Source organism: Juglans microcarpa x Juglans regia, chromosome 1D (genome assembly GCF_004785595.1).
Source record: "Juglans microcarpa x Juglans regia isolate MS1-56 chromosome 1D, Jm3101_v1.0, whole genome shotgun sequence".
Taxonomy (NCBI): Eukaryota; Viridiplantae; Streptophyta; class Magnoliopsida; order Fagales; family Juglandaceae; genus Juglans; species Juglans microcarpa x Juglans regia.
In genome coordinates, this window is record NC_054594.1 from 21,506,679 (window position 1) to 21,531,609 (window position 24,931).

The 24,931-nt window shown below is 36.9% G+C and overlaps 1 protein-coding gene across 2 annotated transcripts in view; it reads right to left on the reverse strand.

Moving 5' to 3' along the window:
• Window positions 1–24,931, reverse strand: part of LOC121255648 (DNA gyrase subunit A, chloroplastic/mitochondrial) — a 50,941-nt gene that overhangs the window by 9,534 nt on the left and 16,476 nt on the right. For both annotated transcript variants that reach the window (XM_041156082.1, XM_041156077.1), the window contains exons 11-22: window positions 22,394–22,459; window positions 22,222–22,310; window positions 15,267–15,315; window positions 13,837–13,923; window positions 13,308–13,401; window positions 9,517–9,587; window positions 8,991–9,080; window positions 5,624–5,749; window positions 5,368–5,525; window positions 3,738–3,819; window positions 3,458–3,622; window positions 3,264–3,365 (exon numbers count right to left, since the gene is read on the reverse strand). In XM_041156082.1, the coding sequence (XP_041012016.1) occupies window positions 3,264–3,365; window positions 3,458–3,622; window positions 3,738–3,819; window positions 5,368–5,525; window positions 5,624–5,749; window positions 8,991–9,080; window positions 9,517–9,587; window positions 13,308–13,401; window positions 13,837–13,923; window positions 15,267–15,315; window positions 22,222–22,310; window positions 22,394–22,459 (1,179 nt within the window). The remainder of the gene's footprint in view (window positions 1–3,263; window positions 3,366–3,457; window positions 3,623–3,737; window positions 3,820–5,367; window positions 5,526–5,623; window positions 5,750–8,990; window positions 9,081–9,516; window positions 9,588–13,307; window positions 13,402–13,836; window positions 13,924–15,266; window positions 15,316–22,221; window positions 22,311–22,393; window positions 22,460–24,931) is intronic.

The following is a 24,931-nucleotide window of genomic DNA, read 5'->3' on the forward strand; positions in this document are numbered from 1 at the left end:
ATCCATGTTCATGTTTACCTTATGCATGTTTATATTCTCTGTGTATGTTTTTGGCATAACTTGCTGAGATTTCTCAAAATCTCACTGTGGTAGTTTCCACTACCATTCTCCATAGAATGGTAGAAGTTGTAACAGATTTAGGAGATAGCTAGCATAGCAGATCTCTTAGAAGACGAGTATACCCTCCAAGCCAGTTTTGAAGAAATCAAATTCTATATGGAAATCATCATGAGATTATTAGAGGACCTTAAGGGATCCTACAGGGAAATCATAAGCCCCATTGGTCATTAGTAGTTGAAGAAAGTCTTACATTTGAGACTCGCCTCAAGGCAAATGATAAATTTATATAGACCATTTTGAAGCTAATAATTGAGATCCAGGAGATCTTAGGCCTGGTTTGGTTACACAGATGAGATGGGATGAGATGAAAGTTGAATAAAATATTGTTAGAATATAATTTTTTTAATATTATTTTTGTATTGGGATTTGAAAAAGTTGAATTGTTTATTATATTTTGTAAAAGATATTAGAAAAGTAGTAATGATCTCATCTCATCTATCAAACCAGACCAGACCTTAGGGAACGAAGGATAATGGTTTTTTTTTTTTTTTTTTAATAGCAGGTACCCTACTTTTGTTGTTAAAACATGATATTTTGGGATTAATAGATTATGTTAAGGTACCATAATGTATTGCTCAAGTCCTTATTATATTTTTTTTCCCGCTGCGATTTATTCATATTGCTAGAAACATACTAGGTACATTGCATGTTAACTGTCATGAATGAGTATATAACCCAGTGTTGCTTGTCCCAATGATTCAATCACTATCAAATCCCAAGTAGGGGTTGGGGGCGTCACAATCAACATCAATATCCTCATGTTTCTTTAGGATAAGAACATGAAACGTTGCATTCATACTTATGAAAAATTTGCCTTTAGCATGGAAATAAAGAAACACCTTCACAACGCTTCTTTTACAACCCACCAACAAGTTTGGAGAAATGTCAAAGGAAAAACTATTGGAGCCTGTGCACCTATTGTTCCCATCCTCATCAAGAGAATAAAATGAAGCCTAGCTCTTCTGTTGTACTGTTCTGTACACATGCTCTTGACAAAACACAATATGATCACTTATCTCAGAAAGATTAGAGGAGATTGTGCTACTCACATCGGAATAAAACATTTAAGTTAATCTCAACTTGAATTGGCCATTAGGTGAAAAAACTTGCAGCACTTAGGGCTGAAAGTTGGTCGGTCTAGACTGGACCGAACCGAGACTGATCAGTCAATCTCGGTCCATGAAATAGAAGACTGAAAGTTTTCGGTCCGGTCCTGGGGCGGGATTTTTCCACCCTGGACCAACCAAATAGTAAAATAAAAAAATATATTTTATATATATTATTTATATAATAATTGTATAATTAATTATGTAATTTTCATCTAACCTATCACCATTTACAATATAAAATTTTAAATATGTAAATTGTAATTACAAATTACTATTAATGTAATTAACTAATTTATGATATGAATATCAATTAACTAACCTATCATGTATGGACAGGAACCTATGGATAATTCAATTGTTTATGCTTCATATACAAAATGTAAAAATTTTAATATAGTTCATTATGCATTAACTATCATAATACATTGACATACTCTAAGTTAGTAACAAATTAGTAATTAACATCATCAATATAATTATAATTAATTATTTTTTTAATGAGTTAATTACATAATCCACATTAATAATTCACTAATTTTAATTTAGTAATTTAAATAAATTTTTTTATTAATTTCTTTGAAAAAAAGATAAAAAAAAAAATAAAAAATAATTGGGCCGGATCGGACCGGTAGCTTTTGGTCCATCATTTTTCCCGGACCGCACATCCACCGACCGATTTACACCCCTTGCCAGCACTTGTCACCCACTCTTAATAACAGCGCCCTTGATTTTTGTCTCCAACTCACCTCCTCCAAAAGTGTGATCCACCCCACTCCTTACTAGCAATAATCTCTCAATATATCCTCTTCACTTAATGCTCACCCTTCGAAATTACCATGATCCGTCACGTCATTTAGAATAAGTATATCTACATTTACAAACACCTCATTTCAAATTCCAAGATCAGCTTTCAATGCCTTAAGCATGTACTCCAACAAGAAACTTGGCGAACCTTGAAATTATTAGAAGTCCGCGAACCCCTTGGCTATTAGCTACATATTTACAAACCAGAATTATTTTTTACCACCAAAGTTCTTACCACAATCCAACATGATAGGGATGTGATCTGGCCATATCCTAGGCAATCTCCATTGGGTAACTTCAAGAAACTGTCCTTCCCACTCGGGTAAAAAAGAAAACCAATCACTCCTGGACCAGGAAGGAATATCTATTGTTAGACCAAGTAAAATTTTCACCAGCCAATGGAGGAATAATGAGATTTTACTTGAATATAGATTCTAAAAAGCTGTCATTTTTTGACAAACCTCACTCAATCTTCACTAGGAAAATGAGTTACATTAAAATCTCCACCAATACATCAGGGCAAATTCCAGTCGTTCATGAAACCAATCCTCTTCTGAAAACTTGCCACAATCAATTTCTTAAACATCTCATAACCCCTCACCTCCAGACATATATGCGACCATAACCCCCACTCCATCGGTACCATCTGAATTAGAACCATCAATATTACCGTGTGAGTGGACTTCCAGATAGCAAATTTGGAGTAGAATGATCATTGGCAGGAGAATTCTCAGATTCTACAACCCATTCAACCCAGTCTCTCTCCATTGAGAGACTCAAAAGGGTTCTTAGATAGCAGCACCAGAAACTGACAACTCAGGTTGAAATGCCCCCCGATCAAGGAAGTCCTGATATGGCAACACCACCATCAATCCCAGTTTTTCAATATTGTCTTGGCTGACCAAGCTATCATAATGTCATGAAAATTCTGGCAGAGCTCCGACAAGTTGAGAAGTAGACCCCATGAGCCCCATGCTCAAATCTGCTACTGATCGAGAAGCAGGCCTAACCCTAGCTTTTGCTACCCACTTAAAACTTGGGCATTATGTTGGGCTAGGCTTTTAAAGTAAAATGGATGGACCAAATTATATAAACAAAAATAAATAATACACAATGGCACAATGCTATGCCCATGCCACAGCTGCTATTAAAGGCCTTTACCATATTTACGCTCACAAATATGATATAGATTGGAACAGGATTAAGATAACAATATGATATATAACATACAGTCTCACAGGAGGTTAGAGTGACCATTCCATTCTGTGAAGCCATGGCCACAAGGTCGTCATTCGTACAACAACGGACCCACTTTAACTCATCCCCGGGAACCTGTCAAGTTAATATATGAGGCCTGGAAATAAAATTACATAAGCAGTTATTGATCAAAATGCAAGAATAGAGCATAAAACAAGAGAACAAACCAGCTGAATTGCAATGATTCCAGTTGACCTGATGGATGAGAAAGAACTCAAAGACACTTTCTTGACATAGCCATTCATGGTGAGCATCAATAAAAACTGATCTCCAGCAAAATCACTCACAGGAATAACAGATGTTATTCTCTCACCATCAGTTAAAGATAAGATCTGCCCCCAGAATGGGAAAAAAAATTGAAATTAAATTAAAAAACTTAAATAGAAAACTTCAGCTATTACCAGAAAGAATCACTAATAGATGGAGATTAAGTGTGAAACACAACACCTGAACAAGTGGTGTGCCAGCAGCAGTCCGAGTGCATTCTGGAATTTTATATGCACGAGCAGAGTACACTATTCCCTTATCGCTACAAAAAAAGGAATTCATGTACACTTTTGACGTTTAAAAATCACCAAATGAGATACAAAACAAAGATTCACAGTCCCAATGGAGCATGGAAGAACATTGTGAGGCAAAAATCAGGATCAGAATATCTGGAATAAGATGAGGACTCTAAAACTAGAAATTTAGTGAATAGCAAGTTGTCAAACTGGAGGTTGGAAATCCCGTCAATCAGGATCAATGTGAATGTGAAGATGTCATAACTTCAAGGCAGGAATCAAGTAACAACTATTAAGCCTTTTTGATAAGGTAAATTCTATTCTAAGCGCAGAGGAGCGTGACCCAAGGACACAAGATGTATAATTTCATCAAGGGGCTTCATTGCAACCGGCCGTCAAGAAGCAATGAAACAACTTTTTTGATAGGTAATCACCAATATTTATTCATAAGAAAAGGTGGCATAGCCCAAGTACATATGATGCAAACATGAGAAGTATCTAATTAGGGTTTACAACCGAAAGTAGAAAATCATGGACATTTAGTCCATTAAAATCAATGATCCTCAACCATAAGAACAAGGATTTAAAGATGAAAACTTTAAGCTCATCTATTGTCCTCTCGGGATCCTCGAAGCTTCTATCATTTCTCTCCCGCCAAATGCACGAACACATGCATATAAGGGCAATCTTCCATCTTGCCACCACTTGTGGATTGCCTTGGAGTGCTCTCCAGCTAGCTAGAAACCCCACCAGCCTACAAGGTATGGCCCATGACAATCTTATTCCCGCAAAAAAATCATCCAACATGGTCCTAGCCACCTCACAATGTAAAAGCAGGTGATCTACTAATTCCTCAGTCTTCTTACACATGCAACACCAGTCCAAAACCATTAGATGATGTTTTCTCAGATTGTCCGTAGTAAGAATCTTGTCTAGGTAAGCTGTCCAAACAAAAAAAGCTGCTTGTGGAGGAGCTTCCGTCTTCCATATATTGCTCCACAGAAAAGTGGTCATGCCTTGGCTACTTAGAACTTGGTAGAACAATCTAATTGTGAATCTACCTTTCTTGGAGGGTTCCAACAGATCTTATCTATGGTGCCCTCAGTCACCTTGACGGAATAAAGTAAGGCAAAGAACTCGATAATAACTTCCAACTCCCAATCTTATGAAAAGACAATCGTACATGACAACTGCCATGCTACACAGCATAGGGAAAATGTTCATAATCATAAAATAATATCAGTAACAACATGGCCATTTGGAATAAAAAAATTTTAAAAATAAATCTAAAAAAATCTACAAACAAAAATATTTTCTCTGGTCCAGTACATATATAGGTCCAGTATATATATATATATATATATATATATATATTATTACTTATCAAAAAATATATATATATTATAAGGTAAGTATGGTAAATATCCCTTCAGGTTCTCTAAGTGACAATTTAGACTTGGAATATCGGCATCATTTCAACAATAATATAAGTGACATGTTCTGGTAAAACCATTTCACTCATTTGCAGTCACCAGATCAAGTCATTTATGCAGGACAAGAAAAATTATAATTACCTGAAATACAGGATATGGTCATGTGCTCGACAAACAATAAAGTCTGACATGGCATCATTTACTCTCAGCTTTCCAATGGATTTACCGATTGTTCCACGATTTTGAAGATTAAAGGTGTTAGGCTTCATCCGCTTAACATAACCTTTTTCACTAAGCACCTTAAAATTATTAAAAAAACGACTTGTGAATGTGATGTTCTAAACAGAGTAAAGGCCAAAAAAGGAATTCCATTCATGAAACTAATCGTCACGTGTACCAATAGCATTTCTTCATTTGGAATAACATCAATGTCCTCGAGTTGTCCACTATCAGAGTCCTCCAACATTGAACGCCTAGGACTGGAAAATTTGTTTTTCAGCTCAATTGCTTCTTGCTCAATTACCTATAATCAGGGAAAAAGGTAGGCAGTCAGCAAGTATTTCAAAATGGGTCAACTTTATGGTAATAAGATTATTAGTTGTGCCATGAATAGGAAGTACAATTGATTTGATTTGACAATAACCAAAAAACAATTATACATAAGAAAAACATCACTAAGCTATCTATTCATTCCATGCCTAATAAACTGGACCACCATGATCCTGGTGTAGTTCAAGATATCAACCAATATCTATTCGTTCAGTATAACTTGCATTGCTTTAAGGAAGAGCAATGCTGCTGGTCAAAACATGCATAGTGAAATTTTAATTAAAATACTAACCAAATTTCGTTAAAAATTTATTAGCGATCAAAAAGGGGTTCCCTGAGTATATAGGTGTAAAACACCAATCAAGAAAATGAGAAAAAAGAAAAGAAATCCTGAAAACTTGATAAAGAAAAACCAAAATGAGCCCACATCTAGTGATAAAGGGTTTCAAAGAATAAATCTTTAAACCCCAAATGTCTTCTCTCTATCCTCAAAGCTTTGGTCATTTCTCTCTCCATATACATTAAAAAAAACCCAAGATCATCTCCATGAGTAAACCTCCCTTTCCAACAAGCCAAAAGATCCACCACACTGCAAGGCACAACCTAATCTAACCAGAACGTCATTCCAAAGAGTACTGTCCACCTCACAGTGCAATTATATATGCTCTATCGACTGCTACACATGCAAAACCAACCCATCACAATAATGCTCCCCTCCCTTAAATTGCCCAAGGTAAAGATCTTCCCCAAGGCATCTTTACATCCAAAAAGGTCACTCTTGAAGGTACCTTAATTTGACAAATAGTCTTCCAAGGGAATGGATTAATGCCATGTGGATATAGTGTAGATCTTATATCAAACACCCCATGGTTCAAGGGGTTCAAGATATCTCATCCATACCACCCAAGGCACACTGAATACAAACAATCTAAGAACGAAGTACCTCCCTCTCCCAATCTTGTGCTACTCTGATAAAATCCACATCCTAACGACAGCCTCATTTAAAACCAGTGTGTTTTTTTTATAGCAAATTCCACTTCCCAATCTTTGGGAAACTGCACTTTCCAATCTGAAGATATAAAAAGTCTGTCAATAAAGGGGACCATGAAGGTGTATCTTGATTATTAGACAAAGTGAACCTGCCTCCAACTAAAGGAAGATGGACAAGGTTCTGCTCAAAGATAAAATATGAAAATTCCGACATGGATAGATTGAAATTAGTTTCACTATATCTTTCACTGAGAAATAGAATTTCATTAAAAACACCACCAATACACCAAGGCAAATTCCACCAATTTACCAAACCTGCAAGTTCCCATAAAAACCTCCTAACATGATCAGAGTTAGGACAACATATGCCTGCAAACGCCCATTCACAATAATCTTCTACATGCTGAAAGAGCAAGCAACAATACATTCTCCCACACAAAGACATTCCATTCACACCCCCCTTATATCCCACATAAGCAAGATTTCCCAGAAGCTCTAGAAGCCAAACAATACCAATCAACATGTTGAAAACTCCATAAATAGAGAGAGAGTCAACCGATGCCTTTTAGTTAATTCACTTCGCTAGCACCGTCTTCTTCCCTCAAACATCTGCAGATCGGTGTGCTTCAAAAGAATGGCAAGGGCTTGGGTAAGCAGGAAAAGCAGTAGAAGGAGGAATTCTTCTCATTATTCCCTTCCCTCGGGAAGTACGATAAATTTCCTTTCTTCGTACAATAACAATGTGATATTTATACTATATCTATGTTCCATTCCTTGAGCAAGATCTTTACCCTCTCAATGGTCTTTCCATTTTAATTCAGGCCCTTAACTCCCAAGAAACTATCTTCAGCTTCATTATAAGCAATTGACATCCCTCCCCTTAGTTCTGCCTCGACTAGAACCTCCACATTTGCAATCATAATTAATGGAGCAGGATAAAGGCTTCAGTTCTCCACTGCACTTAATACCAGATGTGTAAGACAAGCCCAAATCATTTGCAAAGCAACCAGCTTCAACGGCCATGAACAAAGCTATCAGCTCCTGTTCGAACCCATCACAAGAGTACCCGACAAAATGACAAACTCCTCACTTTGTTCAAAACCCAGTCAGATGCTGTAATCCCAACTGCTCCAAACTTAATTGATGGACACGCTCAAGAGGGGCTTTAATTTCAACATGGGGGATTCAGCCCTTAATTTAACAGACTAGCCAGAGCCACCACATACGACCACCAGCCTCCCTTATTGACCCACTTATCTTTACACCCCCACCCCCAAAAAAAGTAGCATGAGGTGAGAGAATCAACAAGGTTCCACTCTGTTCTTCATAACGATAAAAGAGTGAAAAAAGGTCATCGCCATGCATAACTCTCTAGAAAACCCATTCCACCCTTTCCTCCTCCACAAACTCCGACAACTTATCAGCTTGGTGCAAAGCTTCGATTATAACCAACATCCACCAAGAATGATTCTTCCCATAAAAACATTTCAGCTAGCCCCTCTACTACCCTCAAAAATATGAACTACAGAATACCATCATCACCGAGAAAGGATTTTGGGCTTTTGTAAAAAAATATTTTGATTTCTTTATTTTTTTTATTTTTCACAGAAAACTAGGCAAATGATTGGATGAAATTTATCTTGAAGAAATAGAAAACTTTTCAGATTTAAAAATTTTGTGCAAAATTTTGAAATCCTTTTAAAGTTTCGTGGATCCAAACATGCAGTTAATACCATAAGGAGCCATTGCAGCGGGATAAGTTCATGGAAAGAATATGCTTGTGCGAATTTTCCAAACAAAAAATTATAGATCAAAGCAGATTCTTAACATCCAAATGCTCATAGAAAGGCGCTGTAGTTGCCAATTCAAAGAAAGGAAACATACAATTTAAGGACATATAAATAGGAAGAGTCAATTTCTACATTAAAGAACTGGCCATAAAAAATTTACACGGTATTTAATCAATGCAAATAGAATTAAAATGATTTTAAAACTTGTGAATAGTATTGTTAGAGCTTACAGACTAATGACTTAAGTTTGAAGCTTGTTAACAAGAACTTCACAAAGTAGCACAGAGGAAACTGACCAGTGTCAGACTCAAAAAGATTGAAATGATATTGATAACCAATAATTTGATGAGATTGATAACCAATAATATCAGAGATCATTTCTCAATAACCTAGTGCCCACATTTTATATTCTCTATACTCTTCTACAATATCTACCTGCAATATGTGCTTCTTGCTTGATAAAAGTTCCTCTAATTTAGATATTTGTTCCATCAACGATTTACTTTCGTCAACAAACTTTTTCCTCTGCACAATGAAGAGAATAAAATCTGTAATGATTCCAAGTAATAATAAGAACAACAATACGGTAAGGAGTTTTAACAATTATAATACTAATAAACTATATAAACCCTTTGAGAAAAAATGGTAATTTCATATATTTTATGGGGAAAAAAATCACAAAAAGACGCAGAGCCCTAATATACGGGTGGTACACAAGAGGTACACACAAAGCAATAAGTAAAAGCTTAGACTTCTAAAATGTAGAAGTCTAAACAACTTGAGCAAATTATATGAGAGAGAATAGGCATAAATAAATATGATGAAACTCTAAAATGCCAATAGATTAGTATGTATCAAAACCACCATGCATTCACTTGTATACGTCCTGTATACCTGGGCTATGCCTTTTGTTTTTTTAAAAACATTTTTGATTACTTATGAAGAAAAAACCACCATGCACCTCAAGAAGGGTGAGTCTTCTTAGGTTAATGTCCAGTATAGCTTCAGCTTGTTTCTCCGAAAGATTATACTCTGCACCAAGACCATAAAGGATACAATATGAATAATTAGCAGAAACCAAGAACAAAGAAAATAGCACGGAGGATAAAACGAGGGATAGTGCTCAATACAGAATACAAGTGACAGTAGTTACAAAGGTTTATTAAAATGCTATTGATGTTTGTCCACTCAAACTGCAATGCTTGGTATCTATCACCAATTTCCATAAAGCTAGCCTCTCTATCATATAACGCCATAAACACTAACCCAATAATGCTTGATTAAACTTAATCAAAATTTTCACCCCCAAACGACCGGATTATATCAGAATAAAAATACTTTTTTTTTATAAGTAATAATATTATATATATATATATATCAATAAGAGTAACCAAATACACTGGACGTATACAAGAAAAGCACCTAGCCCATACAAGAAAGCCCATAATGACCCAAAAGCCCATGAAAACCTACCCAAAATACACCAAACCCGAATTGGAAAACTATCATTACACCTCCCCGACCCCATCCCCTAGATTCCTTAAAACTAATCTTCAACCCAAACATCACAAAGCTCTCCCTTTACCCTTCCCTCGACTTGGAATAAAAATACTAACCCAATAATGAACCCAAAATTCATCACCGATTCCCTCCATAGGAAGTCTATGAAATTTTTCAAGTCTGTTAGCCACTCCTACAGGAATGGGAAACAAAACAATAGGTTGGCAACTTAGAAACAGTTCTTTTTATTAAAGTCAATCAGATGCCCTTAGAAAAATAAAGCCTTCTCCAACTAGCCAATAGTTGCACATTTGTTTTTTTTATTGGCACCGGGTGTCCAGGAACAGCGTCCCGACTAATCCCGGAGGTGCATAGGCCCTTGGCAAGGAGTTTCTCACAAGTGCACCTCGGGTAATTCAAGGAGAAAATCCCTCAGTCCGATAGCCCCTAGAGAATTGTTTGCACCCAAGAGGATTTGAACCTTGGATTTGAGGGGAGCATACCCTCAAGCCCAAGGCCTTTACCGCTTGAGCCAACCCCTAGGGGTTCATTTTATTAAAAATGCCATTCAATAATATATATAAATAGCCTTATAAGACACATCCAATGGAAAGACCAAATACTCCATTGGTAAAAAAAGAAACTTTACAGCAAAGAATATGGGCCAAACTTTCCATTTCACCAACAGGAACAATCTTTATATTGCCAAATTGATCTTCAACCCCAAAATCGACACAAAATAGAAGAAAAGACAACACAAGTATCATAGTTGTTTAGCATTTGCTTCAAAGAAAATCAGTGTCATTGGCAAGTAACAAATGGGACACTAACACCTCTTCATGATTACTCAACCCCAACAAAAAAATACAAAATACTCCTATCAGCTGTAGAATTCATCATCTTACTTAATGCCTCCATAACAACCACTAACAACAATGGCAAATTGTTCGAATCCTATTGGGTGCAAACAATTTCTAGGGGCCATCTGACTCTGGGAATTTCCCCTTGAATTACCCAAGGTGCAGTTGCAGAAAACTCCTTGTCAAGGACCTATGCACCCCCAGGATTAGTCGGTGTTTTGTACTCAGATATTCAATGCCAATAAAAGAAAAAATTAATAAGAATGGAAAACCGCACTGTATAAATACAATTTAAAATCCAATTCCTGCGTATCTCCCTGAAGTCGCATATCTTTTTTTTACAAGTATCAAATCCTAAAGCCACATATTTTCAACAAATATGGCCAAAAACCCCCAAATTCAGATGATCATATGCTTTCTCCAAGTCCAATCAACACAACAAACTAGATATAAAATCTTTAATCTGACTATCTAAGCATTCATTAGCAATCAAAAATATATATGAATTACACAAGAGAGAGACAAGCAGAGAAAGGAAAGAGAAGAAGAAAATCCAGAAAATTAGATACAGAAACAAAAAATCCTTAAGCTCTCCCACATATTTGTCACAATCATTTTATAGCAGATAATTTCTCTACTCTTCAAAGTTCAAATACACCACATTAAAGAAGACACTGCCAATTCAGAAATTCACTATGATGACTTCCAAATTGCCATTTTCAACACAGCAGGAGATCCACCACTTTCCAAGGCAAGATAGTCTAAAATCGAGTAGAGATAGAATTTAGCAAAACACTAGCAAACACACAATGAAGCAACGGATGGTTAACAGATTGATTTCCAAATTGCCATTTCCAACACACCAGGAGATCCACCACTCTCCAAGGCAAGACAGTCCAAATAGAGTAGAGAGAATTTCGCTAAACACTAGCAAACACAAAATGAAGCAATGGATGGTTAACAGATTGAGTTTTTAAGAACTATTAAAGAGATATGCAAGCAAATGGAAATAGAAGAAGAAAATCCTGGAATTTAGATAGAAGAAAAAATATAAACAGCCACCAAACGATAAAAGATTTTGTGTAAAAAGCTCCCACATATTTCTCACAATCTTAATATTCCCGATAATTTCTCGATCTCCAAATACACCACATTAAAGAAGACCGTGCCAATTTCCACAAAAAAATTCACAATGATGGCTACCAAATTGCAATTTCCAACATGCCAAGAGATCCACCATTCTCTGAGGCAAGACAGTCCAAATAAAGTAGAGATAGAATTTTGCAAAACACCAGCAAATTGACAATGAACGAATGAAGCAAGGGATGGTTTACAGATTCCCCATGACTTTTATATACACAATACAAATCAATCACCGAAACATATCTCTTACTTAGAACACCCAAAGTGATAATCTTGTTTAGAGGAGCAGTCCAAACCAAAAGCACACACCGTGAGGAGCCTTAGTCTGCCAAATACTCTTCTAAAGAGAAGAAATGGTAGCATAGGGATGTATAGCATTACAGAAGTATCTGACTTCAAAAACATCTTACTTAAAAGGGGTCCACAAATCTTATCATCATCACCCCCTTGCAGCAAGAAGGAATATAATCAATCATAAAGATAAATAAAAAGATCCACTACCAATCAAGCACTGCCCTACTGAACGTGACATTCCATAGGTGAGAGTCACTAAAGAATTGTAAGCTATTTGCTACAGACGCATCCTCAGAACGGAATGTGAAATAACATTGAGAAAGGTTTGCTAAGAGACGGATCTTAACACCGTACTAATGACAACACACTAAAGAAATAATGACATAGGCGTCATGAACAAGGTGCTAGTTGAAGAAAACATCTCAAGGTCATTAGAAACTAGAAACCATTAAGCTCATAGATAAAGTGGCAGCAAGGAAGTATATGGAAATAATTTTAGATTTTTCAACCAAAAACATCAAGAAATTTAAGTATATCCGCATGACAGTGATCAAAATGCTACGTAAACAATAGCAAAACCCAAGTCAAAAGGGGGGGACTGAACCCCAAAGAAGAGACATTCTAGTTAACAACACAAAACCCCAAAGAAGAGACATTCTAGTTAACAACACAAAACCCCAAAGAAGAGACATTCTAGTTAACAACACAAAACTCCAGTATAGTGGCCTTTTTTCTTTTGTTCTTGTCAGTGATACAATAAGAGCAGATCAACTCTGGAGTATACATCAATATTAATAAAAAAAAAAGCATAAACTGAAACATCAAAATTAATAAATGAAGCATACTGTTTTTCATTACGCATCATATTGTGATCACCAACAGGGGAGAAAAATATAGCTAAAATCAGCAGGCAAGATAAAGAGAGGAAAAAGAAGAAAAATAAAGCCAAGCTCACCATTCCTTAAACCAGCTGATGCAGCTGCATTGCTTAAAGCTTCCCTTACTATACGAATTACTCCATCAATATTATCAAGCCCGACAACAATACCCTGAGTATGGACAGAACAAATATTAATAACTTACAAGGTTAAGGACAGGAATAGGCATTAATTAAAAGTAACTTAATGTTCTAAGCATAAATAATTGACCCCAATCAACTTTGGATAACTTGAGTTTGAAGAACCATATGATCGTATGGAGCAGTTCCAAGACAAAATGCAAATGGAAAAAAGAACTTTTGTGCCGTAAAAATACTGAATGAGCTCGTCTCAAGTTCTCAACTGGCACACTTAAATACAGACACAAATTATTTTGTAAATGGAACCATTGAATAGGACAAAGGATTCACTCAGATTCACAATATATAAATAATGAGGAAGTTCATTTCAAAACCAGTGTGAAAAAAGCAAGTCATATCGACAGTTCGTCCCTATAATTTGCGAGCAAGTAATAAGTTGCTATGTGTTGACGTAAGTCCAACATACCTCAACTATGTGCCTTCTTTCCTGTGCTTGAGAAAGCTTAAACCTAGCACGTCTCTCAATGACAGAGCATCTAAAATCTAAGAATGCCTGCACATAGTTGAACCGTAAAAACAATAACTATTGGAATTCTCGAGTTACTCCAAGACATTTTATACCTCTGCTTTGTGTGGAACAGAATGTATGGTGTCCTTGTTGTGTCTCCCAGGAGATTAGAAATTCATAAATAGTCAAAGACTATTTTCAAAAAAAAAAGTTTGAAAAAAAACATTTGTTTTGACTGTTACGTTATACATGCAATCAGTGGGTCTTGAACCCATGGCTCTAACCTCCACCGGTTCTTATAAAGGGAGAAGTGACATTTGCACTTTCATCTTCATATAAGCAAGAAGGCATCTAAAGTTTTTTTATGCCCATGTACATAAATACAAAACACCCTAAAACCATTCCAGAACTATAAGATTACATTAGGTCCATTTGGCATGAAGGAAAAGGAATGGGTGCAATGAGAAAGAAAAATGGGGAGGACACGAGAGAGGGAAGGTTCTTATATGGGGGGGGAAAAGAGTAGTGAGGATGAGGAAAGACATGTTTTTACATATTTAGCTCCTATTCCCTTGATAGAGAATTATCACTTTCTTCATGAAGGGCATTGTGGTAAAATAAAAGCTAAAAAAAACTCTTTCATCCTTCCTGCCAAATGGACCTAAGAAAATCCAAATAAGGGCAAACCTCCAATGCCAAACCAATACGGAACAGAATGTATGGTGTCCTTGTTGTGTCTCCCAGGAGATTAGAAATTCATAAATAGTCAAAGACTATTTTCAAAAAAAAAAGTTGAAAAAAAACATTTGTTTTGACTGTTACGTTATACATGCAATCAGTGGGTCTTGAACCCATGGCTCTAACCTCCACCGGTTCTTATAAAGGGAGAAGTGACATTTGCACTTTCATCTTCATATAAGCAAGAAGGCATCTAAAGTTTTTTTATGCCCATGTACATAAATACAAAACACCCTAAAACCATTCCAGAACTATAAGATTACATTAGGTCCATTTGGCATGAAGGAAAAGGAATGGGTGCAATGAGAAAGAAAAATGGGGAGGACACGAGAGAGGGAAGGTTCTTATATGGGGGGGGAAAAGAGTAGTGAGGATGAGGAAAGACATGTTTTTACATATTTAGCTCCTATTCCCTTGATAGAGAATTATCACTTTCTTCATGAAGGGCATTGTGGTAAAATAAAAGCTAAAAAAAACTCTTTCATCCTTCCTGCCAAATGGACCTAAGAAAATCCAAATAAGGGCAAACCTCCAATGCCAAACCAATACCTAAAACCTCCCCCAGAGGGAAAGAAAAGCATAGACTTGCGTTCAATAAGTGAAAAAACGCTACTAACCAGGAGAGAGAGAGAGAGAGAGAGAGAGAGAACCTGCAGTAGTTCCCTCAGACCCATCAGCTTAGGTTGTCTATCAAGAATTCTGAAAATTTTAAGCATACAATAAATCCAAAAAATATACTATTATTGTGCATCTTTGAGCAAAAAGGCACAATAAACAGAAAACAGTACAAACAAATGAAAAAAAAATTAGTAAGCAGCAATCAATAATCATTTATAAGGAGACAAATTGAACCAATTATGTAGTTTAACATAACAATTAGGATCCTTTTTTTTTTTTTTTTTTTTACTTTATACCAGACCTGACTCTTTCCACAGGCCTCTCATTGGCACCACTTAGTTTGTATTGCATTAGCTCATTTTAGATCACCTTCTTTCAAAAAAGTATCCAACAGAAGATCCACCGTAAACTTATTCCCCCCTCAAGTGTTTTATAGGAAATTGCCACCAGACAAAATGGTTTCTTTCATATATAAAAAGAAACCATGTTAATCAACATGCCCGGGCATTTGCTTTTCCATCATATGACACCAATTCACCGCAATGATTTTCCACTTCCTCAAGTTATCTCATATCAATATCTTTCCCAATGCCACCACCCACACAAAAAGAGTCACTCTCATAGAAGCCATCACTCTTCAAATGCTCTTCCAAGGAAACGAAGAACCCCAAGGGTAATGCTAAACCATATACTGACTTCACTTCAAACATACGTCTCCCGGGTGGAAAGCAGCAGATACAATCAGCACCTCATTGTCTAACTCAATATTATACATCTCAAAAAGAAGAAAAAAAAAAAAAAACCAATCTTGAACAGGTCTAGTAAAAAGAATACCCCCCTGAATACTTCCATTTTGCATTTGCATATTCTCTGCCACTCGTGCATCCTTGCAACGAGCAATATTATACCATCATCCGCAACAGATTTAATAAATTTAGACGAGGAATCCACCCCTTCTTACCTATAAAAAAAACCTTTAAAAAAGGAATCCCACCTGGAACACCCCTTCCCCCTAGGGTTAAGAACAACTTCTCTTTTAGAAAATAGAGAGACCAGTGTACTACTAACCTTGACTTCAAAATTTTCTTTTTAATAAAAGATTCCTTAAATAAACAATCTCATTGCTTATCAAAATACTTCAAATATATAAAAGATTCTACGGAAGCACTTATTGAAAATCATCTCATTCTTTATTGTTATTACATCCTTATTTAAATGAGTTGTGGTTAAATCAATAAATGGACTTAAATTAATTTTCTGGGTTTAAGCCTAATTTTGGTCAGGACCAAACTTTACTTATAAGAGAATATATATATATGCATGTATATATACACTTATAAAAAAAATATATGCATGTATATATACATCTTGAAATATATGTAAAATAGATCTTATAAAAAAAATTTCAAAGACGCAAAATGCATTCATCAAAGCTAGACAAATTCTTGACTCAGTATTAAGTGCAAATGAAGTCTTGGATGGACAGACAACTCAAATCTAAAGAACCTAGATTACTTTGCAAACTAGACATAGACAAAGCTTACGGTCATGTCAACTGCAACTTCTTAGTTTATCTACTTGCAAGAAGTGGTTTTGGGGTGAATTGCTTGGGTAGCATATTGCATTTCTACAGTTGCTTTTCAAGCTTGGTGAATGGTTCGCCAATGGCATTTTTTTTACTCCTCCTGTGGTTAGAAACAGGGGATCCACTCTCTCCATTACTTTTCACTATCGTCATGGAAGCTCTTAATAAGATGACTTTGGGCCTTGTGGAAGGTGGCTTTCTCTATGGCTTTCTCTCGGTGGAGAATGGTGATTATGGCTCTATTGATATTTCTCATTTGCTCTTTGCCAATGATACTCTCATCTTTTGTGGAGCAAATCACGGGCACATTCAATCTTTGAGGTCTCTCCTCCTTTGTTTTGAAGTTGTCTCCAATTTGGAGTGAATATTTCAAAGTCTATATTGGTGCCGGCGGGATTTGTCCCCAATGCGGTGAATCTAGCTCGCCTCCTAGGATGTAAGGTATCTTCTATGTACCTTTGAAGTATCTTGGTCTACCATTGGGTTGCAAGTGAATATTTGAGTGCTCTCCTCCTTTGTTTTGAAGTTGTCTCCGATTTGAGAGTGAATATTTCAAAGTCTAAATTGGTGCCGGTGGGGTTTGTCCCCATTGCGGTGAATCTAGCTCATCCCTTGGGATGTAAGGTATATTCTCTACCTTTGAAGTATCTTGGTCTATCATTGGATGCTTCCTTCAAATCAGGGTTGATTCAGAACGCTGTGATCAAAAAGGTGGAACGTAGTTGGCTTCTTTTTTTTATAAGTAAAAGTATATTAATAAAAGAATAGGCAAAAGCCATGTTCAGTACAAAGAATGCCCTAACTATGTAGGAGCATTAGAAACAAGTAAACCATGGGAATCTTGGCCATTAAAATTAACGGCAATGGCCCAAGTACAAAGAGTTCTAAAAAAGAAAGCATTTAGTTCCTCTATCGTTCTCTCTTTGTCCTCAAACGTCCGTTCATTGCGCTCCTGCCACACACACCACATGATGCAAATAGGCAACATCTTCCATACAACCTTGATCTATTGGTTACCTCTTAGATCTATCCAACTAGCCAACATCGCCACTACTATCTCGGGCATAACCCAACCCAAGTCTAATCTTCTAAATACCTCATTCTATATCCCTCGAGCTACCTCACAATGTAGTAGAAGATGATCCGCCGATTCACCCTCATTCCTACACATGCGGCACCAATCTGCAGTGATCACCATTCGTCTTCTCAAATTATCCATTGTGAGGATCTTACCCAAAGAAGCGGTCCACACAAAAAAGGCTACTTTGAGAGGCGCCTTATGTCTCCAAATCCTTTTCCAAGGGAACTAAGTTGGAAGTTCTTGTAACAGAGACTTATACAACGAGCGAACCGAGAATAGACCTTTACGTGTAGGTATCCACCATAATAAATCAGCTTGCTGATTACTCGGTTTGAGTGAATACAAGAAGCTGAAAAGAGCTGCAAAACTGTCCAGTTCCCAATCATGTGCCGCCCAGCTAAAATTGATGTTCCACTGGATTTGTTCCCCCACTATCACCATGACTTCCGCCACTGAGACATCATTGGCACTTGCCACCCTGAAAAGATCAGGAAATAGATCCTTTAGAGCACCATTACCGCTCCAAATATCATACCAGAATTTGATCATGGCCCCATCTCCTAGACAAAATCTTGTGTGGCGAGAAAAGACCCCTCATCCTCTTCTTATATGTTTCCACAACCCCACACCATATGCGCCTCTCATTTCATTGGTACACCATCCCCCCCATAATCCACCATATTTACTCTCAATCACCAGCTTCCATAAAGCCTCTGGTTCTTTATGGTATCTCCACAACCATTTTCCAAGTAGCACCTAATTAAAAATTCTCAAATTTCTAATGCCCTAACCACCAAAAGAGAGAGGACTGCATACTTTCTCCCACCTGACTAAATGAAATTTAAATTCTTCACCTATTCCTCCCCACAAGAAGTCTCGTCGTAGTTTCTCAATACGAAACGCCACGCTTGCTGGAATAGGGAATAAGGACAAAAAATAGGTCGGTAGGTCAGATAACGTACTCTTTATCAGGGTAATCCTACTGCCTTTTGACAGATACATTTTCTTCCATCCTGCTAATCGACACTCTACTTTCTCAATCACTGTATCCCATAAAGAAGCCGCTCTTGAGGCAGCCCCAAATGGAAGGCCAAGATATGTCATAGGGAGTGAGGCAATCTTACACCCCAGAGTATTAGCCAACTGTCTTATACGTTGAACACCTCCAATAGGCACCATCTCTGATTTGTCCAGGTTCACTTTCAACCCAGAAACTGCTTCAAAACAAAGGAGGGCCTTTAATACTCAAATCTGATTATGATCTGCCTCACAAAAGATAAGAATGTCATCTGCAAACAATAAATGAGAAATATTAATAAGTCTCCCACCCGTGGATCTAATCGAGTAACCAGTCACGCGCCCATTTGCAACCAAGGCTGAGGTCATTCTGCTCAAGGCCTCCATTACAACAACGAACAATAATGGGGAGAGATGGTGATCTTGGATCTGTTGGTGTATATCTACGGCAAAATTTTCAGTACTGATAAATGGAAGCCCAACAGGTTTTTTTAACAGCACGAGGCCTAAAAAAGCCAATGTAGTTGGCTTCTTGGAATAGGTTATGCTTATCTAAAGGGGGTAGGCTTTACTCTAATCAAAAGTACCCTTTCTATTCTACCAACCTATTTTTTGTCCTTGTTACCCCTCCCTACAAAGGTAGTCAATCGTATTGAGAAGCTACAACGGGATTTCTTGTGCAGTGGGATGGGGGACTAGTTCAAATTCCATATGGTGAATTGGTCAATTTATTGCACGCCAATATCTGGGGGCGGATTGGGGATCCGTAATTTGATGAAGTTCAATCAAGCTCTTTTGGGTAAATGGTTGTGGCAGTACCAACAAGAAAGGGGAGCACCATGGAAGTCAGTTATAGATTCAAAGTTTGGGGTGAATGGTACTCGAATGAGGTATGTGGACCATATAAGGTGGATTGGTGGAAACACATTAGAAAAGGATGGGAGACCATCTTAAGGCATGCACGTATTGAGGTTGGTGATAGTTCTTTGCCTTCCTTTATTCCGTTAGAGTGTTAGAGGGCACCACAAATAAGATCAGTTGGAACCCGTCCAAGAAAGGTAGATTCACAATTAGATTGTTCTACCAAGTTCTAAGTAGCCAAGGGATGACCACTTTTCTGTGGAGGAATATATGGAAGACAAAAGCTCCTCCAAAAGCAGCTTTTTTTGTTTGGACAGCTTACCTAAACAAGATTCTTACTACAGACAATTTGAGGAAACATTATGCAATGGCGTTGGACTGGTGTTGCATGTGTAAGAAGATTAGGGAATCAGTAGATCACCTGCTTTTACATTGTGAGGAAGCTAGGACCATGTGGGATGATTTTTTTGCTGAAATAAGATTGTCATGGACCATACCTTGTAGGCTGTGGATTTTCTAGCAAGCTAGAGACGACTCCAAGGCAATCCACAAGTAGCAGCAATATGGAAGATGGCCCTTATATGCATGTGTTCAAGCATTTGGAGGGAGAGAAATGATAGAAACTTCGAGGATCCCGAGAGGACAATGGATGAGCTTAAAGCTTTCGTCTTTAAAACCTTGTTATTATGGGAGGGGTCATTGATTTTAATAGACTAAATGTCCATGATTTTCTACTATCGGTTGTAAACCCTAGTTAGGTACTTCTCATGTATACATCCTATGTACTTGGGCTATGCCTCCTTTTCTTAATAATTTTTTTTTTTTTTGGGGGGGGGGGGGAGGGATCGATAAAAGATGTTTTGGAACCCTTTCAAAAAAGGGAAATTCTTTGTCCACTCATTCAAGGAGGCTAATACTAGTCCGCACCATAATCTTTTTTCTTAGAGGAGTAGGGCACCTTTTAAGGCTGCTTTCTTCGTTTGGGCAGCTTCCTTAGGGAAGATTTTGACCATGAACCACCTAAAGAATCAATGGATAATAGTAACTGACTGGTCTTGCAAGTGTAGAAGTGGGGAGACAGTAGATCAGTTGCTTCTTCACCCTGAGGTGGCTAGGGGCCTGTGTGATCACATCTTCAATATAGTTGGTCTAGCATGGGTTATTATGCCTAGGAGAGCGGTCGACCTCTTTGCCAAGTGAAGAGGTATACATGTCAACCAGCAAATTGCAGCAATATGGATGATGGTACCCATATGTCTTCTGTGTGCATATTGAAGGAAACAAATGACCAAAAATTTCAACACAATAAACATTCACCAGATGAAGAACTTAAACACTTCTTCAAAACCTTGTTGTCATGGGAAGTTGCCATAGATTTCAACAAACAATTTACAGGATTTTCTTGTGTCTATTTCTAGTTCTTGACTAGGTGTCTTCTCTTTTATATGTCTTGTGTACTTGGGTTACACCTATTTCCAATCCTATTAATAAATTTTCTTCTACAATTAAGAAAATGCCTATTCAAAATTATCAATAACATTTCCAAAGGAAAATGCTACTAAATAGTTTCCTACACAATCCACGATATTCCCCACTCTCCTATTTCACATTAACAAAATCCCTCATGATACTCCTTTCGACTCCAAATAAATCCAATTCACGTCATGGAACTACGTAAACTACAAATCGCTTCGCAAGAATTATACTATATATTCATCTCCTGCAAGCAAACAATATCTATCTCTAAGAAGACACATTATTCACAATCTTTTAACTTTCTCATTCAGCCCTCTTACATTCCAAACCACTAATTTTGGTTTCATAAAGAAATATTAGATCCCCTTCCCTCTCATTTTGACATGTTAAAATATTCTTGACCCAAGTCAAAACTAACTAAACATTTCAATATATTGAGCTTGTGAAGTCCTCAATTCAATGTCCTAAATCGATGATCTGGAATAGAAACCAAGCTGTTCTTCTACCCACTTCAATTGCAGAAAGTAGGCAATTGTTTACTCACCCATATACATTCATAAAAGAACAGGCAAAATTGCTCTTAAGCAATTTTTTTTATCATACATCCTATACGTGCAATTCTATGATCAATTATAAAACAAATACTTGCACTTTTCAGTATAAATATACATACCGAAACAAACTCTAATATATGTTGTTTGGGGTTTTGAAGTCATAATACCCATATTCCCAACCAATCTAGTGAATCTTTGAAAGCTCACACTACATCAATTACCCATTCCAACTCAGAAATAAGTTACTTGTGCATTAGAGGGAAAAAATTGATGAAATTAAAAACAATACATATTAAAGTAAACAAATATCAAGTTTAAGAGAAAATACCAGCAAACTCAACTTATGTTTTTAGATGAAATGCAACATCTTTAATTTATGTCAAAAAATTATAGTGAAGGGTGAAAACACTCACCCAACCATGTTACAGCTGAAACCAGACTGAAGAGATGTGAGGCGATAAAGATTATTCAGGACAATCAATGGGTCTGATCCCCGCTTTAGCTATAAAAGAATACCGCTAAGTCAATGAGTTGGTAGAAAAAATGGTCCTTAACAACTTATGCCAGACAGTATAATTCAACCACCTCAATGACAATACGCATTCCAGATCGATCACTTTCATCCCGAATATCACTTATTCCATCTAAACTCTGTTAAACAAGAAAATCAACAACAGCCAAAAACACATTAAACTTTATTGCTGCAGTAAACAGTATGACTCAACCAGAACCTTCTTTTTTACAAGTATTTCAAGCAGGAACTAACTTAATTTCTTATGAGATAACTGCAGGCAGGTGAAATACCCAATTAAAAAATGCAAGAAATCAGCAGACACTAACACTTTCATATGTGGAATACTGAAGCAATTGGAGATGAATTATAATAATGCATTTAGTCCAAAATTTGGACTAGCTAAGCACAAAATTATAACGGTAATGTTACATTTCTTTCTAGTAGATACTACTAACTCTCCCTGCATGATTGAACCGACGAATTCACTCTCCATAGAAAATTTAAGATGGGTGGGGATACCCTAAGACCGTTCAAAATTGATTTTCTTTATAAAGATTTATTGATATGAAAAAAAAAAAAAAAAAAGTGACAACTAGTGCACAGGAAGTATACAAAATACACACCTGGGTCCTAACTGCTAAAAGTAAAGATATTAAGAAAACTCTGGAAACTAAAGCTAGAAGAGAGACAAGAATGTAAAGTCATCCAGTGATACTAAGTTTTGAGAAAGAAAGTCCTACGAAACACCATAGTTTTGTCACAATCTTCGAAACAACAATCATTTCCTTCTCACCAAATGCACCGTAGTAAGCATATAGTATATCATTTCCCACTTTGATGAATACCAATGGATCCCTTCCAACATCCCAAGAATTCTACCACATTTGAGGCATGACCCAATCTAGTTCAAAACCACCAAGGATAGAATTCCATAGGGCACTAACAATTTCACAATGAAGGAAAAGAAGTTTGACCGAGTCCTCATTCCTCTTGCACAAGCAACATCAATCAAATGAAATTACTCATGACTATCTAATTATCAAAGGAGAGGATCTTCCCCAAAGCGGCAGTCCACACAAAGGATGCTTTAGAGAAAAAGTCTTTACTTCACCACATATTTTTTCATGGAAAGGAGGAGCTATTGTTGGGGGCTAAAGTATTGCAGAACAATCCAACTTCAAACACACCTCTCGTGGAAGGGACCCATTGTAACTTGTTTTCACCACTCTGGAGAGAGTCAAACAACATATTGACATATTGAAGGTGATCTATCCTTGGCACGTGCAATACTATATAACTTCGAGAAGGTTACCTTAAGAGACTAACCTCCACACCATACATTGCGCTAGAACCTTATCGTGAAACCATCTACCACTTCATATAATGAACTGGAAGACCTCCCCCACCCTACTCTTCAGAGATTCTTCACTGATCAACCTCAAACATCTCATTAATCTTATCGGAACATCAACCGTCCCAAGAATTTCCATATTTAACCTCCACCACCAACCTCTAAAGGCTACTCTCATTGAAATAAACATCTCCCAACAAATCTCAATTTGCATACAATAAGCTTTCATTAAGTCTAATCGTGCTCCCTCCAAACAAGTACAATCTCTACCAGCCAGCCAAACGACACTTTATTTTCTCCAAAAATTCTATCCTATCAATTTAACCTTTAAAGGAGCTCCCGAAAGAAGACCAAGATATGCCATAGATAGTGTCAATTTAACCTTGACTACTTTTGAAATATAGGCCCAAATGTGCCTTGGACCTTCCCTGAGTCATTACATGGGACCAATATGTTTGGGAAGGGTAATGCTCTATAAGTGTTTGGTTGCTAAGAAGTTGTGGGAAAGAAGAGGAATTATTTATTTATTTCCTGTTTGATTTTCAGACTCGCAAATTATCTATATGTTCTTTATTTCCTGTTTGGTTCTCAAACTCGAGAATTTTCTGTTTGTTCTCCAGGAAAACAAAAGAAACTGATAGAAACATTAGGAAACACCAATCTACATGTTGACAACCCCACATACTACGAACTACACCCAAAAACATAAACTTCAATTTAGTTTCCTAAAGACAAATGATGTCTGCCTTCACTCTTTTGCAAGTTTTGGACCTTGAGGTGTTTATCTTCCTCCTTCAACCCTCTTACATCAAAAGCTTTTAGCTTAGCGTTATAGGGAAACAAAAATGCCTCTCCCCTTTTACTCTAGCACGACTAGAACTACCGCCTTTCCTTTGGTGCCTAGTGTATAGGTCCTTAGGTCTAGTTCGAAATTGAGAACCAAGTATCTTAGGTGACAGATAGCTTCAATAGCTATAAACAGCACCATGAGATCATCTTGGGATCCCTCTCAAGATAACCTCACTCAATGGCTCAAATGATCAACTCTAGATATCATGCAAAACATAAGTTTATTGACACTACACAAAACCCAATGAGTATTAAAGAAGCTATTATTATCCAAGAAGGCATCAACTGGAACATGTAAAGATGTGGTCAGGTAAATTACTCAAACAATGAGTTGAAATAATATTTAAAGTGGAACAGGAGACGTCAAACAAGTGCGGAACCTTCCATATCCATCTAGGGCATGAAAGTT